The 26892-nt window shown below is 38.4% G+C and overlaps 2 protein-coding genes across 2 annotated transcripts; one reads left to right on the top strand and one right to left on the bottom strand.

Annotated features, from left to right (window-relative positions):
- Positions 1-1448: 1448 nt before the first annotated feature.
- Positions 1449-12473, bottom strand: zgc:63863 (uncharacterized protein LOC393372 homolog). Its single transcript, XM_044052242.1, has 10 exons — positions 12139-12473; positions 11101-11155; positions 9824-9954; positions 9658-9738; positions 8798-8984; positions 8614-8715; positions 6259-6400; positions 4859-5043; positions 3528-3637; positions 1449-2153 (listed from the first exon to the last, which is right to left on the bottom strand). Exons 1-10 carry the CDS (start codon positions 12206-12208, stop codon positions 1972-1974), a joined length of 1245 nt encoding a protein of 414 aa, XP_043908177.1. The 5' UTR covers positions 12209-12473; the 3' UTR covers positions 1449-1971.
- Positions 12474-13733: 1260 nt separating this feature from the next.
- dgat1a (diacylglycerol O-acyltransferase 1a) lies at positions 13734-26827 on the top strand. The gene is made up of 17 exons (XM_044052241.1): positions 13734-14196; positions 15969-16056; positions 19906-19946; positions 20386-20471; positions 20774-20826; positions 21233-21338; positions 22074-22202; positions 22467-22541; positions 22640-22743; positions 23020-23058; positions 23150-23191; positions 23292-23336; positions 23625-23737; positions 23985-24050; positions 24248-24335; positions 24606-24668; positions 24787-26827. The coding sequence occupies exons 1-17, from the start codon at positions 13907-13909 to the stop codon at positions 24931-24933; spliced, it is 1575 nt and encodes a 524-aa protein (XP_043908176.1). The 5' UTR covers positions 13734-13906; the 3' UTR covers positions 24934-26827.
- Positions 26828-26892: the final 65 nt, after the last annotated feature.

Raw genomic sequence — 26892 nt, 5'->3', positions numbered from 1 at the left:
AACTTGAGAAATGTTCTTTTTTTGATCACCTGCTCTTCTCTATACTGTAGTACAAATGATTAGCACGGTCGGTACACACGGCAGATTACTTACAGATGCTCTGCAGAGGCTAAAATCAACAGGGGCAGTCTGTGCATCCAGCTGTGTAAAAATCAAGACACATTTATATCTGACAATACAGGAAGTGGAGGAGGGAGCGTTGTGATTCCAGTGAAGTTGTGCTAACAAATTCAGTAGCTTCACTGCACGCAAGTAAAAGCTGTTAAATATTTCAAAACATAAGTCAGCAACCACAACATGCACTGCTATTCGGAAAAAAACCCTGTACTCTGTACATATTGTGTGCACCTCAGGTGGAACCGGCCTCCATTATTAATATTCAATTTCCAGCCTATGAAACTCTGTGATTACATCTGGTCCAACAACAGATACAGCGTCAGTGGAGTCTTTTGAAGAGGTGCACATGGCTTGCTTCTCTCAATAATAAAAACATACTAATAATGATAAGATAGGCGTCCTCAAATTGCACAGTGGTGACATTTTGAAGAGAAATATGAAGCTGAAGAACTGAGTCATGTACTGTGGCTCTGTTGACGGCTGTTCAGGGTGGATGTTGGCACAAACCTGCTAAATATTTTAAGAATGTAAAAGTACTGGTGTCTTCCCCATATTTTTTTTTCAGCAGCGGTCGGCCAGACAGCAAGAGAACCACTACAGAAAATGTCATTAAGAAAATATGGTTTTCAAATCCTTCAGCAAAAATGCATCTGCAAAAAGCCCTTTGCTTGTATTTAGGGCTGCAGGCTAACAGTGAGTGATGTTCTCGTTTTGGGGCAGCAACAGCTTTTTTTTGTGATGCAAACATTTCTGGAAATGTAATTTGGTGACAGCTACAGTTAAGCAATGAATAAAAAACTCACAGGGATCACATCCCTCCCTCTATCAAACCATAATTTCTCTCGACTACTCTGTCTTTGCTCAAAAGCATGCTAAAATACTTTCAACATAAGTGCAAAGAAACATGCATGAAACACACACAGATGAGCTAATACTCAGCTAACGGGGAAATGCGAATGAGTGACAAATGTAACAACGTTAGCATGTGAGCAACAGCCGACATGAGCAAGACGTGTTGGTGTCACACATGCATGGACAAATTATGAGACAACTGGCCTATGGGCACAAACGTATAAAAGGCCCTTGTCCCACAACCAACAGCGTGTCTCTCTGAGGTTGTTCTGCACGTCCATGGCTATTTTGTGTCAACAACAAAGAGAAGTAACAACATTGTTGATGTTGTTTTTGGTTTTACTCCTCTTTTGTCACTCTCTGTGGTTCTCAGTCAAAAAGCATCGATTACTCGAGCATAAACAAAAAGTGTATATATATCTTTCTGTTGTTGTTAAGTGGGGTTTTTTTGTTATTGCCGTTTTAAGTCTTTTCTGACATTTGTTCTTTTTTTGCATTGATTTGTTATCACTTTGTGTTTCTGTGACTGTTTAGTGACTCATGAGATATTTTTTCTCAAAACTTATTGACGAATAGCTTGAGTGACCATGCATGAGAAATGCTAATAAAAGGCCCTGGAGCTTTCTTACCACTTGTCCAAAAGTCTGGTCTTCATCCATGCTGACACGTGGTATTAGTGGTAACATAAAAACCATAAACTCGCTCGCTTAAATGCACACACACACACACTCGCACACATGTGCACACGCAACCTAAAGGCTGACTAGTGGTTAGCATATGTTCCTTGTGGTTGAGTGGCAACAACCTGTTCAACACCATGATAACCAACCTCCCCTCCTGCTGCTGCTTTTCCTGACCATCCTCTCTGCACGAGACGAACTTAAAGTGTTCACTGTCTGTGCTTTAGCATAGTTGTATGTAAATTACAAATCCATAATGAGAGCAGGTGTAAGTCATCATGTGTCATTCCGTTTCTAACAGTCTATGCTTCCACTGCCACTGTCAGAACAGCTGTAGTAACATATCAGGTCCCCAGTCCATGGCAGTCTGAGCCACAGCGAACACAGCCGCCCCGAGTGTAGCAGAGAGCCCCCACACTGCCATCTTCACCATCCTGTTCCCCTTCCCCCACAGCTGGCCTCGGCCCCCGGGTAAAGCTGCTTCCAGGCCTGAGCGTTGGGAGGCTACGAGCCCAAAACAAAGAGGAGGGTTCAGACATTGAAGGGCAGAGACAAGACGGGAACAAGAGGTTTCAGAATGCTCAAAGCTGAACTAAAGGGGGATTAAGCCACTTTTTGTTATCAGCGTTGGAAACAAAAAGGGGGTCAAAGAATGTCAAAACACTTGAGTACACTTGGAGTAGAGACGACGAGGAAGGGGCAAACGATCACAGTACATTACAACAACCAATTCTGCACCATGGCAAGAAAATAGTCAACAGCAGTGCTCTCAGTTTAATTAAGTTACAGGTTACAGGCCAAACAGTTACTTGAGGTTAAAATGCAGTGTTGCAATTATCCCGACCCACATACCAGTTTTTGTTGAAACTGTTGTAGAGGTGGTGATTAACATTTGTAGTTTGTGACTGTTTCTCTTATCCATCACTGTAACTTAAGTTCAATCAACACCTCTCTAAAACAGTTAAGGCAAAAACTGAATATTTAAGTCTTCATGGATAAAGATCAATCGCTTAGCAGTTTAATTAGACTACATTAGTTTGAGCTAAGTGGAGCAAATACAATTTGGATAGTCTTAAGCTCTCAGCCCTAAAGCAGAGTTGCTCTTTAATTAGGTGAAATTATGTTGTACTGAATTCATGATCAAATATTTGTCCTTTGCATGTTTTCGGCATTGTGTGCGCATGTATTGTTTTCTATAAGTTCCTTCTTCTTATATAAAAGGGACAATGCACATAAATCAACACAAGCACTTGAATCCATGATGTAAATGTGCTACTTTCAGCTGTATAAATTAAATCCATGTGAGTGTATGCTACTTAAATACTGATGAAAGAAAGGTAAACATAGGAACTGAAGAATTTGTAAACAAATATTCCCTTAAAAAGATAAGATAGAAAACCAAGTTATGTGAAGTTAATCTGTTTAGCATTGTGTCTCAGGTGCTGCTAATTGAATCTTGATGAAACTGCAGAGAATAATGTGCTTTTTCAGTTTTAAAATTACAGTTTGTTTTTCCAGAGGGGAATTCTACAACATGTTTTTGATTGCTTGCACAAAACAGACAGTATGTCAGATGCCGATGATCAGATTTTCAAAAAAAATTATCTTTGTTTTCTTTTCAAATACATTTGCACTCGGTTAGTCTGATGGATTGGTGGGTGGGGGGGTTGCCACATCTTTTGTGTACTTGTTACCGATTGGCCCAAAAGCAAGGCATCATTTATGGGGGACGAAAAATTAACCAGTACCTATTTTTGAGGACTCGTAAAAATGATTTTGGTTGGGTAGGAATGTTAATATTCATATTTTCTTCACTCTGCCTGTACCTCAGGATTTCCTTTTCAGAGTCACTAATAAGAGCAACGTTACAATATTTACCATGTCTGGAGGTGGTGGAGCCCTGGGCCTTGGTGAGGCGTTGGAGAACTGAGTCTGGCCTCTGGTGGAGAGTGGAGAGCTGAAACGCATGGAAGGTGCTGATGGACAGACTAGAAAAAGGGAGAAAAAAAGAAGAAAGGGGTGTAAAAGTGGAAGAATGCAGTCAGGTCTTTGGTGAAGCATTAACAGAGAGAATTAATTGAAGAGACGGATCGATGGTAAACTGACGGATCAAAACAGGTGAGGCAGAAAGTTGGAGACGATTCGAGAAAACTGCTGACTCAGTGGCTTTTATGGATAGGAAGCTATGGATTATTGGACATCACTATCTGTCAGTGTCAGTGATGTCACTTCCTGCCCTGAACGATGACTGTAAGTGATACTGAAGGACACTGACAGGGAGGAAGAGACAATTATAGACTATGGCTAGAGAGAGAGAGAGAGAGTGTATAGTTGTGTCTCTAATATCTCCTGCTAAGTAATAAAGAATATGGGAACACACACACACACACAATATGGCATGCCTGTGTCAGCAGCACTACTGTTTTGATGGATGTGTTTTTATAGCACCCCCTCTTGGTTACTGAGGAAATTTCATCACATGACCTGCAACCAATGTACTTTTTAAAGTTTTTCATTAATGTATATTATTTCATGCATTGATTAATGCCTTCATTGATTAAGTACATAACAGAACATTAAGAGACAACAAGTCTTTTCACTGATTCTTTACTGAGCGTATCAACTTCCTACATTTGCTCATATTCTCGTGGATTCAAAATCAGACAAAACGAGTAAAATGAAGACACCACATCCATGAATCCAGCAATAACAAGTAAAACCATATACCAAAAAACATGTTTTCCCCCTCAGTTTAGGGCGCAAATCAAACTGATATGCCAGGCAGTTTGTTACACTCTTCTCTCTCCCTCCTTCCTGGAGACTCCAGAGTAAAGTACAGAGTTAAGAGGAGTATCTAGAGCATTTAAAAGCTTATTACGTATGGCTGTTTATAAAGGCAAACCCTATATAAAACAGCAGTGGCTCCGCAAAGGCGATGACATCATTAAATGCTCCATTAATTTCAATAAAAAAACAGTACTGGAAACACTTTGGCCAATTTAAGTACAATTCACAAGAAATATTTAACCTATTTAGATATGTTAATGCAGAAATATTATATAATACTTCTTTACGAAGAGCTAAACAACAGGTTGCATTCAACTAAAATTTCACAGTTTTTAAAGTGTCATCATATGATGTCGACTGTGTTGATTTAGCAGTATCACCATTATTATTAGCCCTTTTCATTACAGTGACGGTCTCCTCACCTCTTGCGAGACTGCAGTGCTGCCCGCTTGGCCAGTAATGAAGGGGGATACTGGCTGAAAAGTTGCAAGGACTGAGCAATCAGAAGGTCATAGGGGAGATCCTGAGGGATGCGTGAAAGGAGGTGATGGACCATGGCCATGTCACACTCGGTCTGCTTCACCTCCTTCTCTCTGTGCAAGACGATCTGAGAAGGAGGGGAAGGCGTTAAAAGTTTTGAACTTTGAGTATGTGAAGGTGGTAAAATATGAATAAGCGTCTACATACTGTACATTAGACGTTTTCTCAATTATCAGTTGGCCGATAAAATATTATGATACAGAATATCACCGACCATACAATGTAGTAAAGTAAATGTGATTTTGCTGTCATTGTTGTTGATGTTTTTTTCAATATAGCTTACAAAGATGTTCAGCATGTATAAAAGACATGAATTTGTGTTTAAATGTTGTGTAAATAATGTGTTGTGGTGGCTTTTGTAATTGTTACCTTTTATTTACAGCTAATTATAATAAAGTTTATGACTAAACTGTAAAATATTAGGGCTCAATTACATTTCTGTGTCATGCCATATGTGTTTAAAATGTCAAATGAATCAAATCATTATAAATACCCAAAGATTGGTATTCTAAACCCCACATTACCAGTAACCGCAAGAATCTGTACCACCAGACTCTACTGTTTTCACTTGTGTTTGTGAGGCAAAGCAAGTTCACCGCAGTGAAATAGGCAGATGAAGAGTTAACCCCAACTCCCACCACCCCCACCCTCCCATGCTGTGCGCTGTACTCAGCCTTGGAGGAAACATGAACTACATTCTGCTTTGTTGCTTCACACACTTCAAACGGAGTTCTGCCTCTGTCCAGCCTCTACACACACACACACACGCACACACACATAATTATATGCAATAATAAGACTGCACACAAAAAACCTTCATTAAAAAGGCCTCGTCACAAACAAATTAACACCTGGCAAAACAAATTGTACACACAGAATAAATCCATTCCACAAGCTACTCTAGAGTGAAACTACTGAAAAGATCAAAAATATTACCCTTTGTAATTTCTCTACCTCCATCTCTATCAAACATTAGTCATGTCTCTTTGTTATTGTTTCATGGCGCAGTCTTTATTCTCTCCCTTCATCCCTCTTTCTATCGCTCCCTCTCTCCCTCCTTTTCTCTTTGCCCTTCCTTCATTTTCCCTCATCTGTTCATTAGGAGGCATCTAATTAACTAGTCCAGTGACTTCACAGTGCTCAGTCTCACTGTGTGAACGTGTGAGAGTGTGTGTGTGTGTGCGCGTGTCAGCACACATTCATGGTTGAGCATCCTGAATTAGTGGCAAAACAAAGTCACTGCCTCTCGCCATTTATCCTGTTAGTGTTGATGTCGTCTTACCGTGGCAGCAAGGTAGATGGGCATCAGAGGGTGTGAAGCCAGGAAGAAGTCATAGAGTCTGAGGGTGTGTTTGAACTCTGATAGGACGTGACCGTACCATGTGATGAGCCAGGACAGGGCGAAGATGGTTCCCACCTCCGATCTACAAGAACAGACAAAAGTACACTTAGTCCTCTAACAGTCTGACGCATTTTCAACATTCTGATGTGTACTTCCTACGTGATCTCACATACGAGACCTTTTTCACATAATTTCTCGTGTTCCTTTTATATCTTGCCTTAGCAACATACATACAAATCCTTTTTGGTTACAAAACACATTTTAGGCACATTTGACTTGATGTTCTACCTTCCAGGCAGTCAGTGTTATTACATTTTCATGAAAATTAAATTGCAAAAGCTATAAACTTTGATATACAGTCTGTAACACTAGTTTACTGGAAGGCAGGTGAACGTTCTCAAAAGCAGTGACGCCAAAGCTGCGGTCAATGATGTTCTCTCAGTTGTCTTCCATCTTCAATCTTCCTACGTCACCTCATGAATGTGTTTGATAAGAGGGAGCATTTATTGACCAGTAAACAGCCTCAAGAGCAGAGAGAACCTCCTGTTTGTGGCGGTCTGGCTCCAGAATGGATAAAGTGTTGCGGGATACTGGAAATGTTCTTGTAGATTTACTGTCAGAGTCCTGAGACCAGGGTATGGAATTAATAGAAGCCTGGGGCAAATTCAAATATGAAATATTCTGAATTTGCTCTTGAAATTTGAACATGGGCTTTTCATGCCCCTGCAAAATGGTCAAAATGGCCAGTTTAACCTTTTTTTTTCCACTTGATCAGCCCCCTCCTGACTACAGTAGATTCTTGTTGACCTCTAGTTCATTGGAGTTTGAGACCCCTGGTGTATTAACTACTACCATCTAATAGTGAGACTGCTGAATGCAACAAATAGGCATTTTCCTAAACTCACCCCTCGCATCACAATACTATTAGAAACTATATCTATGAGGCTATTAATTTTTTGTCACTAAACCATAAGAAATATTCCACACTATACTTTTAAGAATCAACCACATGGCAGTGGCTAATCAGGACAGTGATTGACAGTGTGTGTCTTTGAACCGACAAACTGGAGTTCCAATCTCTCTCCATATACAACCACCTGTTATTGTCATCATGTTGCCACGTTTTCACATTAGGGCCACATTAATTCAAACTCCGGTGTCAGCTCCATAAACTGATGAGATACAGTTATAAACCTAGACTAAAGGTACAAAGTAAACCTCTCTCTCACCCACACTCACATGAAAGAGTTTAACATAATTAATGACACAATGGCAGAAGGTCGTTTCATTATTCCACCAACTTCGGATACTGTTTATAACCCTCCTTTCAGGGGATGCTTACATAAAAGGTACTTATTTTAGACAGTCTTCAGTCTCTAGAGAGAGTCTCAAGTAAATTGGAGAGTTGATAAATATTAGATAGGAGCATTCAGGGATGAATAGGGGGAGGGAGTGACAAGACGAGAGATTTGTGGGAGTAATGGACAGGGGGAGGGGTACAGAGAAAGACCATGTGTGATGGGAGGGAGAGAGAGAGAGATTAAAAAAAAAGGCGAGAGAAGAAAGAGGCAGAGATAAGGGGAAGAAGAAGAACAGTGCACTATAGAGCGTTCCAAACTTTGAAGGAAGGAGCTGTTTATAATGCCTTTTTCTGCAGGTGTGATGATTTTTTTTGTAGTGTATTTTGTGCTGGCGTGAGCTTGCATGCAGCTCGATGGATAGTTTGCAAATATGGAGATTGCCAGCACAGCAACATCAGTGAACAGACAGAAAAAGTACTGTAGAAGCAGAAATGCATACCACATACACACACACACACATACATACATAAGCACACATTGTTTTAGCAAACCGAAGACAACAATTCATTGACTTGCGACACTTATTTACACTGTATCTTAAAATGCTATTTTTATTTTTGTTTCAATCGCAAATATTTTTAAATGATAGGGTAGGAACATCACACATAAAGATGGACACACACTGAAAGGACATTAAAGGTCCTAAAAACAACTGTTGGACAACTTGACAAGAACTCCTCAATGAGACTGATATGAATGACTTTTCAACATGAAATAAACACCCTTAAAATGCAGCCATTTGTCTTACTGTAAAAGGTTCTGCTGAAAATCAACACTTTGATGCCCTCTAGTGGTTGTGACCTACAATACATTACATTTCCTTCATTTGGCAGACAGGTTTCCTCAACTAACTTTTCAATTAACTTCTCAAAAACAATATATTTGTGTCATATCCTGAGCAAAAACAACCACAGTTGTATTTGTCTGACTTTACCTGATCATGAAGTCATGCAGTTCTGGATCAACTTGTTCCAGTATCGGCATCAGGTAGTTTAAGATGTGTTTGGTGCTGTCCATGGTAGGATCCATGAAATCCCTGCAGCCGAAACATAAGACAGATGATATACGAGTCTATTACTGCTTAATTACTCAGGAATTTAATGAGAAAATTCTACAACCTGAGGTGAAATTTGGAGAGCGTGTCCAACATGGCAATGGCCATTCGTTCCCCAGCCACCAGCAGCAGAGTGACAGCCACATCATGGTAGCCCTGATAATAATGAAGCTGAGGGTTGCGTTTTAAAACTTGCAGGATGATGTCAATTAGTTGGTCCTGAAGAACAGTTCTCTCTAAGGCTGGCATACCTGAGAGAGTGCAGAGGATCAGATCATTTACCCTCTCATTGCACTGTTGAACAGAAAGAACTCAGAGACCAATGAAAGCCTGGCCACTCACTGGTACATGGTCACAAGATTCTTTAAAACACAATATGTAACTCTTAAGTTACAGTTTTTTCCCAATAATTTCTATCTATTCCACATCCTCACTCCTTCACTGTCTATGTATGCTGTGTTTTTTTATTTTACTTTGCAGTAAATACAGAAAACACCATTAAAACGTACCATTAAATGTGTTCCTTATACAATATGTGCATAAATATCCATCACCAATATATTATTCATATTCACATTAGTTTAAGAGCTCAGTAAACAGAAAGAGAATAGCAGAAGTTAAAATCTAATGTGATGAATCCTCTCCAGACTTCCCATTTATGGCTAAATGCATTTTTGTTTGTTGCCTCCTCTGGACAGACAGGTTTTTAAATAAACACCAAAGCTAACAGGGATTAATTCAACAGTGTCACAGTTAAATAGCACACTTTTCTAGCAGTGAAGGCTGGCTTGAGACAAAAAAGTCATCCCCACTGCAACTGCTACTTTATTAATTGTTGGCAGATATCTGCATTATGCTGTAATGATGGATAAATTGCAATACAAACTACATTGCTATATTTAGAATTAAAACACACCCACATACCTTTAGGGAACCTCTTCATGGACCTCCTGACATCCAGGACTACCTGGTTGTAGTCCTTGTGGTCCTCCCTTACATTTCGACCTTAAACAGAAGAAAATGTACTATTACAGCTTCTTACTTGTAATAGCATGCATACAACAAACAAATATTAATATCAAGTACTGACCAGGTTTATGTGGGAGATCATAGACATTGATGTTCAATAGTTTGGGCCACACTTTCCTTCGAAGTTCATCAGTGAGAAGTCCTCCTTTGCTGGCTGCTGTTCTCCTCAGGGTCTCAATGTCTACTGGATCACTGTACATCAAAAATGCATTCAGAATTTCAATGCCACTGTCAAACTGATTTCACTCAAAATGAAAGAAAAGGGAAACACAGCTAATAGGTTTGAATAATTTACAATTTAATTGTTACGAGATGATTTTATACAGAAATCAGGTATAATTTCTTGGTTGTACTTCTAATGCAATTATCTTCACATTTTACACTCAGGACTGTCACATTCAGTTGCTGTGTTCCTCTAAATGTTCCTGACACTGTGGCATTTGTCCTGAGCTGATAGTATCCTGATATTTGTCCATGAGTTTAAAATGAGATGACAAAGAAAACTATTGTTGTGTTTTGTGTAAAGTGTGTGCGAATCCCCTGCTGTATAATCTCTTCCAAACCTTTCCTCATACATCTCACGGTCTCACATGCCAAAGCCCATGTGAGCAACCAGCATGTATGAAATTAGCTAAGCAATGAGCAATGCAGGTCTCACAGTGTGGCTGTGTTTGTACTTATATTTGTTACCTTTTTTCTGGCATAAACACTGACCTTATCAGGACCATTAGTCCTTGTGGAGACTAAAAACTGATCCTAATGAGGCATTAACCTAATTTCTGAGGAACTGTTATGTTTAGAGCTAAGATTTAAAAATTGTAGTTAGTTTATGGTTAGGGTTACATGTTAACTGGCCATGGTTAAGGTTAGGAATAATGCTTTGTTTAGGCTGTCCAAATGAATGTAAGTCAGCGTAGGGTCCTAACAAGCAACCTGTGGGTATGTGTATGTGTGTGTGTGTGTGTAAATGCATACTGTGGAACAGTGTGTTGAATGAGCAAAAGGAGAAGCAATCAGCAACAAGAACACTGCTTAACATCCAGTCTCTTATGTTGACTAAACATTTTGCTTAAAAGGAAACTATTACACATGTTGTATTATATCACAAAAACACCATACTTAACTGTTATGAATCAATGCTTCAGTGTAACTAAATCATTCTTCATCAGTGTCAGAAGATGCCAATTATCCTTATAAATGACTCAATAGTTTGTCCCTAAATGAGAAAATTTGCTTTTTAACAGTTCAAATTGATTTTTCTGACAGGATGCATTTAGGGCCTGAATAAAGAAAAAGTGTGTTCAACAAGCAAACTGTATGTGATAATATAATTATAACCTGATCAAAGCCTGATGGATCTCAGCCAACTTCTGCTTCCTCCCATAGTCTTGTTCTGTACAATAAGGACAGATATGACAGCATGACCAAAATGAAAAACAGAACAAGAGACAGGGACATATAAGAGACAAGAAAACATACAGCAAGAAGCTGAATTGAAACCTGGCACACACACAAACCAACGCATATTTGAAAGTAAGCACAAAGGTCAGGTTATTTTTAGTCAGAGAGCTGTGAAAAATGTCAAAATTGTTATGGCAAATTACTTTGGTGTAACAGTAGAAATATCCCAAATAATTCATTCATTTAGACTTATTTAATATAAACAAGGTGAAAACGTGGAATATTATAATGTGAGAAGATTAAACCATTTTGACTAATCAACCATCAAAACCTAATAATCAGTAACTCTTTGTTGACTGAACAATCGAATATTCAACAAATGCCATCAGCTTTATTCCAATGCATAGCATACACAGCTGCAATAAAGAGTGAGATGAATACCACTAAATACATTGTGAATCATGAACAAATTCAGGTTAAAAAAAATTAGATTTTGCGAGTTTCAATCAGTTTATATTTGAACGATTAAACAAAAATCCTGCGTTTAAGGATCTGCCAAAGTGGATGACAGCATGAGATTATCATCTCTACTCTGCCTGACTGTCAGCTGCAGGTTTCCCCAACTGTCCGTGTTGGCTGCCACGCAAGCACCACTGCAGATGATATGTGGCTAAAGTTTATTGTCACAACACTATTGAAAATGAAAATAAAAAGGCAACAGGCAGATACAAGTTGCATGTTAATGAAACGTCTGGTCATTAGCCAGTTAATGTCAGCAGGTTCAACCAACAGCATTAAGTTTACTCAGATTTCGCCTCATCGTCACATAGTTTAGCTTCGTATGTGGGCATTTAATTCGGTATAAAGGCCCATACGGGCAGCTTTTGACGACAGAGTTGTGTTGAGCAGTCTGTAATTATATTAAACGTACCTTTATTAAACCCTACTTAGCTACTCCCTTTGCGGTTGACTCACCTCTGGTGGAAGCTCCATTCTCATTCACCCCAAACCCGGCGTTTTGTTTCTTCTTTTTAAGCCTTTTCATCACCTTTAAACCCCGCGTGCCGACGGACCAACTTTGTGTTGTGTCATAGGCAAGTTAACAACTTAAAAATGTGAAATTTAACAGGTTAAAAACCCCGGAGACATTAGCAACGGCAAACAGCTGCCAGTTGCGGCATGCACCCTACCACGACATCACTCTGCTGCGCTGTAATTGGTTAAAAATGCCATGTGACACAGCGCACGAATGTGATTGGCTATTCTTCAGACTCGCTTTGCAAACTTGATTGTAGTCTTGCAGTTCTGTGGGCAAAGTTTGTTTCCTTGGATTTTGTAAAACAAACGAATATTAAAATATTAAAATGTGTATTAATGAATAACACAACTATATTATGGTTCATCGTTTTTGAAATACCATGTCTGGTTGACAGTGACTGTAACTGGACTGGAAGTACACAGAGATATATAAGGTTGCATGTGAGGGTAAGTTTTGTATTGCAGGAGACTTATTGACATTACTCTGCCCAAAGTTCTGCCTTGTTTGGTCTCAAATTTAAAACCCTGTCCCTGACAACAAAATCTACATTTCAATTTAGTACATTAGCACATTATTACATTTAAATTACAATTGAATTCTTGAAAAAGTTCATATATTTAGACACACACCCATTTGAGCTATTGGGTTAAATTATGACCCACATATGTGCATTGCACATATTGCTAAGTCTAGAGAATAGAATAAATAGAACATTTTATTTTATTTTATTTTACTCTATTTTAATAGTTCCAATACAAAGAATGCAACTGATGTGCTGTATGTAGAGTTTATAGCTATTGCTGGTTTACAACATTAAAAGTATATAAAATAAAAATACATTAAAACACAGAGCTACATGCTAAAATTAGATAACACCAGTGGCGATTTTGGTCTGGAAATTCTGGTGGGGCCATGCAGGAAACAGAGGAGTCGCAGCATCAGGCACAGCATCAGGCACAACGAAATATTCACACACAACTACAGTACATAAAGTGTCTCCACAGGAAATTGCGTTCATCAAATGAAAACTGCGGACATTTCATTGAGGACAAAGTTGAATTTATTATTAACTTGTGCAGGAAAATGTATAAAAGTTTATAATCCTCCCCTGCACAGCAGTGCCCTCTGGTGGGGCCGTACCCCTAATCCAAAAACGCCATTGCATAACACATTAAAATGTAAAAGCACATACATAACAATGATCAAATAACTTCATTAAAATGAGCTCGAAATACAAGCTAAACTACATTACACACAATAACAATTATCAAATGATAAATATAAAACATAATCAGTACAATAAAACTACACTTGATCAAATACACCTAAAACAATTAATGGGTACAGCTCTGTTTTTCTTTTAGCCAGCACTTTATTTTGTTGTAAACAGTTTCATTTCTGATATTCATTTGATTTTGGTTGGCAATGCGTTGCAGAGATCAGATTTGTGTGTGTGGCCTATAGGAAATTATCTTTGAAATCCGGAAACTTGCTCGATGAGGGATGTCAGCTGAAAACACAAACCTGGCAACCCAGCCGACAATTGCACCTTGAGCTGTGGCGTTGATGAGGCGCTTCCTTCCTCCGTGTCTCCGCTGACACGACTGCACCTCACACTCCACTTAGCTCCTGTTGTAAACGCAAACAGAGGCCGACGCCGGTTCGGTGTGAAATGGCAGGGAGGTAAAGACTGCAGCCGTAGACATGAGCGACAGAGCCGACGTGAGAGGGCCCGCGACCCGCCGGAGGAGGACGACCCTCACCGGCGGTGGCGGCGGCGGCGGAGCGGCTGCTGTGAAGCAAGCCAACGGCAGCAAGGTAAACGGAGAAGGGGGGAAACGTATCCAGTGTCCCGCAAAAATCAAAACAGATGACGAGGTGCAAAGATATTCAAATAACAACGGGAAGATGAGCAAAGAGATGCCGGAGCAGCAGCTCACGAACAGCCCGAGGAAACAGAGGAGCGCAGTGGAAGATATCAGCGATAGACTCAGGTAAAGTCAATTAGTGATTATTAATGATATTAAAAATGTATTTACTTCCAATTCTCAGGAATCACTAATCTTAAACAGGTCTTTTGTAAGGGCTGAACAATTTGGGCAAATACAAGTGCAATATAATTTCTGATTTGTTTTTCTCTTTCAAGATTCAGGGGACGACCGATATGGATATGTTATGGCCGATACTGATCTTTAATTTGTTAATTCATGGCTAATATGTGTCAGTTTGGCTGATTTAGTTTTTTCCTCCATCTAACAAAACTTGACAGTTTAAGAACAATCAAAAAAGGAAACATTTTCAAATAAAGTTTTAATGACTAGGCTGAATTTATCAAGTCTCTGAGATTGGAAGGGATAGATCTAAAAGGTGACAGAGCATTACCATAATACCATAAGTATAATAAGAATTCTAGTAAGAAAAAACATTGTATACGTCTGTAAACAATCACTGACAGTGAAATAAGGTTATTCACTTATGGCTCACGGATATGGTGGGCATGACTGGCACAGAAGAGCAAGGCTATGAATCAGTTAAATATTCATTCATTCACTCATTCATTCATTATCTACCTCTTTATCTTCCACATGAATGTTGTGGGAAGCTGGTGTCAATCCCAGCTGACTCAGGGTGACAGGCATGATACAACCTGGACAAGTCACCAGTCCATCACATGGCCAACATACAGAGACAATTTGTTAAATATCTGACATTAAATAAAATGTGTATATCAAGGTTTTCCAAACTGAAACCTTTCAAAGGTCTTTAGCATCAATGGGTCATTGCAGTCCAGGTTTAGAAAGTCCAAATTTTGTGTTTTTAATCTTGGATTGAAGCTGTAAAAGTCACCCCCTTATGTGTTTTTGCAAATGGAACAAAGGTTTTAACTAATCTGAATCTGCCCTTATTGATAATCTATCTCATACCCCCCATTTTTTTCCCCCTCAGATTTATATCAATGTATAATGAATAAACATTTGACAAACTAAAGAGTTGAGAGGAGTCTGTGATCCTCAGATGTTTGGAAATTAACCTCAAATGACAGTGCAACTATAATGTGGAAATGAAGTTGTTGTTCTACATTTACTGGAGTCTTGCCAGCGAGATGAGGCGTTCAGTGCAGTATGTGGGAAATGTTAAATTCCTGTTTGACAGTATCTATAAAACAATAGTGCAACATGTTTTTGCAGTTACTGTGTCCGTAACGTGTATATCTGCTCGTTCCTATGCCAGTCTGGTCTTGCCAGTGTTTTGTCATGGAACATATGATCACTCTTCCTCTTCATCTTACTTTCACTTTTTGCTGACTTGCTGCTGGAAGTTTTATCTTCCTTTTTTTAATTCTCCCCCCTTCTTTCCACCTAATTCTTACATCTCTTTCCCCTCGTCTCTACGTCACAGCAGTTGTGCAAAAGTGATTTTGCAACCTACAGCAACAGCCGAAAGAATGAAATGTGATTCATTCATGAATAAATCAGTGAACACTTTTGTGTCGTAAATACAAACATATTATAGTGCGTCACATATTTGAAAAAAAGTTAGTTTGGGCTCAGGAATAGCAAAATATTTTACTAAATAATTTTGTGAAGGAGTGCTGGATCCCTCACAACATGACTAATGCTGTGTAGGACTTGAATTATGCAGCCTTCAGCCTCAAGATTAAATCAGTCCTACTGATTTCCTCACAGTATTGGCATATCTATTTTTTTCAATGGATGAGAAATGATGTAGTCATCATCAAAATGGTTGACCGTGTGTTTCCTTCCAGCTGTCACGTCCTCCAGGAGTCTCTGTTGAGCTCGGCCAGCGGTTACAGCAACTACAGAGGAATCCTAAACTGGTGTGTTGTCATGCTGGTGAGTGAAGCCACATGTTGACTTTATTTAGTACCAGAAATGTTCTGAACTGTTATTACTGGCACTGACCACCGTTCGCAATGTAAACCCTGAACAGCTAAACATAATTTTTTCCGCTATTGGTAACATATTCAACATATCAACTTATGCACAATATTGTACACTAACTCTCATGATAATCACTATGTTTTGTCCCATGTCCCATGTCTCAATTAACAGCTTAAGTTCCTCAGCTTACATTTAGCAGAGAAAAAAATAGTCTTAACATATCTAATCAGACCTTTGTTTTACATCTGTACACCCGTTGTTTCCACAAATAATGATTAAGTGAACTTTTGTTTCATATTTACATACAAATAACACTGCAAAGCAGTAAGTAATTCAAGGTTTGGACACAAATCTGATCCACGCTCCATACTTCCTGTTGGGAAAACTGGCCTGAAACCTGAGATGTGTCTCTTTGTGTTGTCTGCACTGAGTTTGATAACTTCATTTTTCACTTATCTCTGATCACACAAGCAGACTTTCCACATGTACAACAAGTAATTCAACAGTTGCTCTGGCCCAGTTTTCCATTATCTGTATCTCAGTTAAGGGTTTGCTTTGTGAGTTAAACTTTATCATACAAATCTGCTGTACTGTATTTGTTTGACCTGAATCCGTTTATTTGCAAGCACCGTCAAAGGATGATTATACAGTACATTTATACACTAATGTATTATTAGTCAATGTATAGCTAATATTTGGTGCTTATCAACACGGTGAGTGGAATGAATAAATAACAAAGATTCTCATAAGTTTATATACGTGTGTGTGCGTATAAATTACACACATGCCACTTAATCAATTAATTTGTTAATAGTCATTTCAATATTGTATGTATTTAAATAAAACTACATTTAAAATAAAATGATACAAAGCATAGTTGAATAGACGCACCAAACAAACAGGAGAACAGAACAGATGTGTGTCCATACACAGCCACGCGTACACACTGTCAAGGAAGCTGTAGATAATGTGTTTTGATTGGCATGAAGAGAAATTCTGGTTTGGGCTTCTTCAACTGACCCACATATGAACACAATAAACAACCAGGAAACCGGAACAACATTTAAAGCATATTTCCTTCCATCTGTAACCTGCCTGACAAAACTGTCCCACATGCATTACCTGTGAACTATCAATGTTGCAATAGAGATTACACATGTGTCACAGGTAATTACTACATGGTATGTGTCACGGAGCAAAGTTCATCTCAGGTCAACAACATGGCTGTCTTCAAAGTAACTTCATGCCCCGCCACAATGGCTATGTCTTCAGATAACCCACATCCCCTTTAAAGATAGTCTCCACTTAGTATGTAATAGGCACAGAGAGCACAAATATCCAGTTAGCTGTAATCCTTCTGAAAGTGAAATGGACCTGAACTATAAATGGAGCGCTGAATTACGTGTGCAAGTGCGTGTGTACATGTTTCTTCTGTCAAGATGAACACTCGGTTTTGCACTTGTGGGGGCATATAATGCTGTTCATGTTAATGTTCTTTTACACAGCATTTGTGTGTTTACACGGCTGTGACGACCACATCCTTCATTGAGTGGTCACCAGGGACAGCTGGAATTCCTTTTTTTATTTTTTTTTTATTTTGACTGTTGTGAGGAAACCTTGGGGACTTGGCTGATAAAGCACGAGGCAGCTGGAGTAATGTGTGTGCTGAGCTTGGTTTTCTCTATCTGTCTATACCTATCTTTATCTTTTCTCGTCTCTCGAGATGTCAAATTAGACGTTTTCTGTGAACTCCTTCATCTCTATACTGTGAGTTTTGGCGGATATTATAATATGGAATACACGACTTCAAGAAACAAAACTTCCTGCCGCTTTGTTTTTCTGTGATGTGTCTCAATAGTCTTGCGCACTGGAAACAGGAAATGGCATACATTAAAAGATCGATCCAAAGATGTTAGGGATCGATATCAGATCTTCCAAATAAAAACCAATATGCCATTATGATAACCCAACCCTAAGCTTGACTTCATTTAGTCGAGATGAGCAGGATGTTTGGAATAATAAAAAGTGTTGATCCTGGACAAGGGGAAGTCATCCCAGTATGTGGTATTAACAGTGACTCTTCAAGTGAGTTCATATCATTGTTTTCTGTGATGTTCAGCCAAATCAAACCATGACCTTAGACTGACCAAGGCCAGTGCAAAGCAAAGCAAAGCAAAGCAAAAAAAACATTACACTGTCAGTCGCATAAAACGAGACTATAAAAATGTGTTGAGTTTATATTCCCAAACTCAAATTAACCTGAGTGTGATAATGACAGTAGATATTACTGACCACTGGACAGAAATGCTTCCTAATAACCAGGCAGCTTGAGTTCAACCTTGTCCCCCACCCCCCACCCCACCCAGTGAGGTTGAACTCTGACCTCACTGAAGCGTAGACACACGCACACAATTGCAATTGAAGTCTTGCAAAATCAGATTTTGCAACATTCCCCTCTCAATTCTCTGTACCGATCGTTGTTTTATATGTAACACCGTGCTCCTGACCGTGCCAGAGGTTACCGGGGCAATTGTGAGTGGCTCGGACAAACCTTCACAGTTGGATCGAAACCACATTGCTGCAGAGTCTTGGCAGAACATCGGGCTCTGGTGCAACACAACACATGATCACAGCAGCACGACCTTATCGCGTGACATATCTCGTCATTATCTCCACTGTGTCTTTATCTCGTAAACTACCATAAACAGAATGTATGTATATATTGTATGTGTGTTGAGATCAGTATTAGCTCCGGTAACGAAGACAAAGCGAGACTCAGACCTTGAACTTTAATAGATAATAGAATAATGAAACATAACTTTTCAACAGAGTGAGCAGCCATTATCAAGGTGATGTCTATTCACTCCACTCAGTGTGTAATGAATATATCGTATTTAACTGTCAACTTAATAATTACTTTGAGGGCAAGCTCCAAATTTTCTGACCACATCCAAGCTTTAATTCTAATCCCAGAACCTCCAATAGATCAACCTGCTGTTGGAGATCAAGAAAGCAAATACATCTTTTATTTTCTTTTATTGTTTTATATATTATTTCCAATAGGGCTGAACGACTCACGATATGAGAGGTAATGGTACTTTTTCGTAATCATTCTCATTTTCATTTGAATAACGTATTTAAAATGATTACTGTGTGATATTTGTGCAGATCTGTGAGAAACAACGATGTTATCTTCAGTCTGTAGCATATGATGTGCACAGATCAGGACGATATATCATCTAAAATGGAAATTTGACACACATTGCAAATAGCAGTAGGCCATATTGCTATTTTGATAACATTTCTGTTTATTGTTCAGCCCTAATTTCCAATAAAAATAACAAATACACTAATGCATTACTCAGGGCATCAAAAAATAGGAACGTTTTAGTGACTTAGCAACATTCTGAGAACAAAAATGCTTAATTTGTAATGATTGATTAATAAGTAATAATTATATAAAAATAACAAATAATCAGTCTGTGGTTGTATCCCTGCTGCTTTGTAACTGCTGTATAACTAAAGGGTATTATTAACTTTGAAACACACTCAGCTTGAACAAAGGCATTTAAATCTGCAGACTAATCAGGAGCAGGTCTGTGTGCAAAGACAAAAATGATAAGCCACTTTCACAGTGAAGCATTTTAGTCCATAAACAAAGTCCAGATCCAGTGAATGCCTGTTATTAGACAAAGATTTCAACAAACAAAGGGTGTTTTTACACAATTTCTCTGTATGTTTGATGACTTTGCACAATAATTATTGTCTCCTGTTGTCTTTTGTTTGTCCCCTCTCTCTCAGGTGTTAAGTAACGCGCGTCTCTTTTTGGAGAACATTATAAAGTGAGTGTGCAACTACACATTGAAATGTTTACCAGCCTTGCTCTCGCTCATAAACACCACTCTCGCTTTCCGTTGTACAAGTTGTTCAGATGTTATTATGAAATGTAATACACTTCATCAGAAAGTATAAACAGAGATTCCTTCTGAGCCGATAACCCTGGAGCTCAACTTTCCCCCCCAAGTTGTCCCGTTGCTGTGGGCAGAACTGCAATAACAGCGCGAGTCAACATCCTTATCAAAACTTTAACCTCACTAAACCTTTACCTCACCGCACCCATCTCTAATCTCTAATCTCCATTGAGACAAAACAATTTTCACCATATTCTTTCATCTTAACCTCTCAGGGTTTATGTTGCATATTGTGATAAGCATTTGTTTTACATTTCGCCCACTAGGATCAATAATTTTTCATTTCAAATGTTTTCTTTTTGTCATCAAGGTATGGTATTTTGGTTGATCCGATCCAAGTGGTGTCGCTCTTCTTAAAGGACCCCTATAGCTGGCCAGCTGCCTGCCTCATCATTGGTGTGGAACTTTTATTTTTACTGCAATAATATCTTTACATAAACACATGGAGAATGTAATGTTTTTCATCCTTGACCTGAGGAATATGGACGTTTATGTTCTAATGATTATTCTAATATGACTTTGCACAAAGAGGTTTGACTTCTGCCATTGTCTCTTATCTGGCAACAAAAGTGTACTATTCACAAATATACTCAACTTTTACTGTCTCTGAAACGTGCTTATCAAAGCATATAAATGATTATTAAACTGTGTGGCAAATCAATGACGGTAATAATCTTTGACTGTGTTCTGTGTTTCAGTGTCTAATGTGTTTATCCTAGCAGCTTTGTACATAGAGAGACGTCTGACTGTGGTGAGTCTTGTATCACTTGGATTACATTCTTGCATACTTGACAACACAAATTGTCATTTTTCTTGGAACCAGATTTTAAATTTGATATATCTATCCGTGCAGTTAATATGTTTGGATTCCCAAGACCAAAGAGATTAAGTCAAAATTCTGTGAGCACGGAGAGAGAATCTATGTTTGCTTTATACATTCATGTATCACCCATCAGGGATGTTTGTGAGAGACATGATCTTGACATCTGCACAGTTAAGTCAACGTGGCGTTATCTACCGTCTTTACACCTGCTCCTCTCGACCCTGATAAGAACACCGCTGCTCATCCAGATTAGATTATAATGAATTTATTTATGACTCCTGTGAATAAACGTTGTTTTTTTCTCTACTTAAAGACTCCTATGTGTTCTTTTCAGGGCACCATTTCCAAAACCACAGGGCAGCTCCTTCACATTTTTAACCTGACATCCGTGTTGATCTTTCCTACAGCCACAATCCTCTCTGTGACCTCCATCACTCCAGGTACAGGTTAAAGCAAGTAAACATGCAGTTGTTCTCATGTGACATATACAGTTTATGTCAAGCAGTAGGAGTGGCCTCATGTTTAAATGGTGACGTTAGTGGGGCTGCAACAATTAAAGCAAGCTTTCTGTTTTTTTAGTTTCATAAATGTGGATATATTCTGCTTTCTTTGCTCCATTTGACAAAGAAGTAATTAGAATTGAAAGACTTTGGTCTGCGGACAAAATAAGACACCTGAGAACATCCTCATTGCGAGGTTTGGAAAAACGTTTTCTGACATTTTATGGACCAAACAAATACACAAGGAGTAATTGAGACAATCATCGACAAATTAATTGACTATGTGAATAATCGTTAGTTGCAGCTCTACAGAAAATATTCAGCTGCTTCAGAAATGACAATAAAAATAATAACTGAAGGATTATTTTGGTTTAGACAGTGTTTCTCCTTTTTTTAACGGAAGGGTATTGGGGCCACATGTAAAAAAAAAATTAAACTGCAGGAATTCTGAGAAAGAATTCAGAAAAAAAAATCAGAATTCAGAGATTAAAGTCCAAATTGTGAGATTAAAGTCTGAATTCAGAGATTAAAGTCGGAATTCTGAGAAAAAGTCAGAATTCATGCTGTTTTATTTATTCATTTATTTTTTCATATGGCCATAATATTCATACTAATACTACTAACTGCAATACTAATTGCTCTGTCAGTAACCGTGCGTGTGTGTGTGTGTGTCAGTGGGTGGTGTTCTATCCCTAGGTGTTTATACAGTGCTGTTTCTAAAGCTGTACTCCTACCAAGATACCAACCGGTGGTGTCGAGAAATCAGACAAGCCAAAGCCAAAAGGTTGACAAGATCATACTCTTGTAAGTGTGTTAACACGCACGCACTCACTCACTCACTCACTCACAGTTAATGTTGAGTCATCTCTACCAAGGAAAAGAAGCATAATTCACAGACATGACTCTGCACAACAAACAGCACTACATTTTTGACGACTGAAGTCAAGCTACCACCATCTAGTGGCTACAATTTAAATTACATTTTAGGGACAACTTTATAAAAGCATGTGTATGAGAGTGGGGCTTCCATTTACACACTGTCTGCCTTTGTGTGTGTGTGTGTTTCAGGTCCATCTGTGGCCCAGTCTAATGGTTCAGAGGTTCACAGTCATGTCTCCTATCCAGGCAACCTCACCCACAGAGGTAAAAAATAAAAAAGCAGAACTGCACAATTAAATAAAAATACTGAAGCATTTAAATGATCAATTCTAATGGAGAACTTCTTTGTTCATTTTTTTTAGACATGTACTACTTTGTATTTGCTCCAACTCTCTGCTACCAGCTCAACTTCCCACGGTCACCTCGGATACGTAAACGCTTCCTGATTAGAAGACTCTTTGAAATGGTGAGAAGGAACACACATACAGGTTTGCACAGCTATCCTTTTAAGGACCCTCACTCAACAAAGCTGTATCCCTAACCTTGACCGTAACCATTTAATGTCTAACCCTAACTTTAACCTAACCACAATTCAAGTCTTAGCCCTAAACATAACCAGTTCCTCAGAAATGAGGTTCTGCCTCATTACATTACTGGTCCTAAAAAGGCCAGAAAAGGCCTTAAAAGAGGTAACGAATAAAAGCATGTTTTGTTTTTTCTCATATTCTGTCCTCTCTTGTAGTTCTTCCTCATGCAGCTACTGGTGGGATTAATACAGCAGGTAAGCCAGAGAAGTCTTCAACACGTAACACAGAACAAAACACAAGTTTCAGCAGCTATTAATTAAAGTGATTCACATTTGTGTCTTTCAGTGGATGGTTCCCACAATACAGAACTCAATGAAACCCTTACAGGTGCATATACACTGACACACTATATAAAGTTTATGTTATACTGTGTATGTAAACACCAAATATTGTATTTTATGTAAAATTTTATGCATTTCCTTCACAGGAAATGAACTTTTCTCGGATGGTGGAGCGCCTGTTGAAATTAGCTGTGAGTATCACGACAGAACTGCACAGGTTTAGCAGTTTAGAGTGGGTCATCTCCTAATCTGAGGGTTGGTGGTTCAATCCACAGTTCCTCTATTTCTAAGTGTTCTTAGGTAAGACACAGACATTGCCCCTGTGTGTGATATAGTGTAACAGCACAGGGTGAATTGCTGAAAGTCCTCGCAACATAGTGGTCTTACCCTCCCAGACATCTTCCCCTAATTTCTCCCTTGATCATTTCTCCTTTCCTTTCCCCTCCTCTCCTTTCCCCCTGTCCCCTCCTCTACTCTAGGTTCCCAACCATCTGATATGGTTAATATTCTTTTATTGGTTTTTTCACTCCTCCATGAACTTTGTGGCAGAGCTGCTGCAGTTTGGAGACAGAGAGTTCTACAGGGACTGGTGGTGAGTAAAGATTATACAGTAGAAGTTTTTTTTAAAAAAGACCTGAAAACAGACAGAGGTAGATATTTTCCAAGCTAATTTATCTTGTTGATAGACTGCTGTTTTTCAGAATTATGTCTCATACTCTAACGACAATAAATAATATTGGTCTCCAAAGTGTGTATGTATTAATAAACCGTATGCAGCCATCATTTGGAACAATACTCTTGAGGTCCATCTCTCAGTCTGTCATATTTGTTCATCTTAGGAATTCTGAGACAGTCACCTATTTCTGGGCCAACTGGAATATTCCGGTTCACAAGTGGTGTCTCAGGTGAGCACAAATCTACTGTTTTGTCCACAAACAAAAATGATTCAGTTTTAATGATTTCTTTGTTATATGCAGCAAAGAAACCAGATCCATTTAGTAATTAATTAATCGTTGCAGCCCTATTTAAGATACATAGATAGATCATCATTATGACTAAGTGTCTGTGTATGAACTCATTCATGTGTCTTCGTGTGTTGTAGACACTTCTACAAACCAATGTTGAAGAGGGGGACCAACAAGTTTCTGGCTCAAACTGTCGTTTTTTTTTTGTCTGCATTCTTCCACGAGGTAAATCGATGGCATTGTTCAATCATTAAGAGTTTTGTTTACACTTTAGGTCTGTTCCTGAAATAGCCTGTATTACACGGACAGTAAAATTTGTATTATTGCATTTTATGAGTCATTTATTTTATGTATTTTAAAAAGGTTGGGTTTTTGGAACCGTTGGGAAAAAATAGACAGCTTTAAGCAACTTTTCTGCCTTTGTATTAAGGCATTTTATCACATTTTTGGGAGCATTAGTGTAAGATTAACTGTGTACTGTCTTTTTTTCTTCAGTACCTGGTTAGTGTTCCTCTCAAGATGTTCAGACTATGGGCTTTTATGGGAATGATGGCTCAGGTAAGACTCATTCAACTAAATTCATTCACTCTTGTCACAGACAATTTCTCCACTGCTGTTCTCTGTCCCCCATGTTTACACAAGCACACTTTAAGGCTCTCAACTTTGAACTCTGCAGGTTCCTCTGGCTTGGTTTGTGGGCCGTTTTCTCAATGGGAACTATGGAAACGCTGCCGTGTGGATCTCGCTCATCATTGGCCAGCCCGTCGCGGTGTTGATGTATTTCCATGACTACTATGTCATTCATTATGGCAGCACCACATAACAGTGCTGGATAGATACACACGTCATGCTCCCACACACACACAAATACAGACACACACTCCAGCCTGCAGTGAGTAAATAAAGGGAAAGTAAAATAAACTTGCCAGTAAACAGCAGGACAGTCTATGTCACATATGTTTAACATGAGATTCTGAAGTGACATTCCACTTGCACACACCTTTGTCGTCAAACACCAGTGTCTGCAAAGCCACCGTCACTAGTTCTTCATATCTGCATCCAGCACAGGATGTTTAATCACTATGTCATTGGAAATTATTCCTTCAGTTTAATTTTATCATTAAAAATATGTGCATCTTCCCAAAGTGACTGATAAAGGTGGTTGATCCAGGTTAGGTTAACCTATCTAAGCTGCCTAAGCTTTATTTGTTGACGGCAGGGACAGGTTTTTTGTTTTGTTTTTTTTACACGTGTTCTGTGTTTATAACACATTATTCCCTTTGATGCTGTCCAGTTGTATTGCAGACATTTATATGAAGTTATTTGTAAGAAAATATGAAGAAGGATGAACTCCCTCTTAAAGGATAAAAGGCTGGTTTTGTGACTATGACAAACTTAAACGTGTTATTCGCCTTTGGCATAGTTGGATTTTTTGCATCCAACGTTTTGTTTGACCCTTTATATTTCATTTGTTGGAATTATGCCATCTTGAACCTATTATTTATGTTGGGGGATTTCCTTGTCGTTTGATTTGAGGCAGTGGATGATTTACTGATCTGAACCAATGAATGTTTTTTGCACTTTAAAGAGATGCATGCTGTTAAAGCAATAGATTTCTATGAATGTATTTTTCACATTGTTAGTGTGAGGAAATATGCCATTTAGAAGAGTCATCAAGTTTTGTAATTTACTGGTGGAATTTGTGTTGTATACGTTTGACTGTGTTCCAGTTTTGCTGAAACACAGTCAAACCGCTAATTCGGTAACATTGTCAAACTGCCTTTTACTGCCCGACATTTTTCAGAAGCATTATTTTGACCATATATTTAATTCATTACAGCCCAACACTATTGCCTCATATGGAAAGATGTTTAAGTATTAACACAATTTCTAAATACACAATAAGAGCTGAATAGACGTATTAAAATTTAATTTTAAAAATGCATCCCATCGTCTTCCCTCACTGATCATATTTCAGGGAAAATGCTGTTAAAACATATTTTCAAACTGTGTGTTAACATTTCTTGTTGGAAAAGTGCCTGCTGCATAAACGTGCTTGATAAAAAATACATATACTTTAAGTTTTATGTAGAAAATCAAAGAGGCCAAATACTAAAAAAAAACATGAGGGAAATTTACAGTAAAACTTCCAGTGCAACTTTAAAATCTGGTCCAGATATTAAACTGTAGCCTTTTTCAAATGTCCATTTAAACACAGTATTATTTATGCTTTATGACATTTGTGGCTAAATCACATTAATGCTGTTTCAATGCACACATGGCAGCTAAGTATCTCTAAGTCTGACCCACCTTTAAGGTGTAATTCTGTGCATGGTCTGTGAGCAGCAGTGACTACATTACAATTATTAATACAATAAAACAGTTGACCATCATGAAAAATGTACGTCCAAAGTTTAACATTTAATTCTGCCTTGCACTTTGATTTCTGTGAAATTTTTAGAAAATGGAAAAATATAGTGATAAAGATGACTTTAATATGTATTGAGAAAATGTTATTAGCATCATTTCTTTTTGTGTGTGGGTGTTATTTGCCCCAAATGTCCACCGCTTTCTTTTTTCTGAACGTTTTGTAATTTGTTCTTTGCTGTAAACAAGATTCCAAAGTGGAACAAATACTTTGTTTTTGGAAATGAAGATCTTCACGGACATTTATTTGAGATTATTTGTGTTGTTGTATAAAGATGGTTTATATTTGATGGACATGTCTGACTTTGTATTTTATAAAACAAGCACTTGGGTCTTCAGTCTACTGTCAAACAAC

The sequence above is a fragment of the Solea senegalensis genome, linkage group LG20 (assembly GCF_019176455.1).
Source record: "Solea senegalensis isolate Sse05_10M linkage group LG20, IFAPA_SoseM_1, whole genome shotgun sequence".
Lineage (NCBI taxonomy): Eukaryota > Metazoa > Chordata > Actinopteri > Pleuronectiformes > Soleidae > Solea > Solea senegalensis.
The sequence above is the reverse complement of the archived record's forward strand: the minus strand, read 5'-3'. Positions and strand labels throughout refer to the sequence as shown.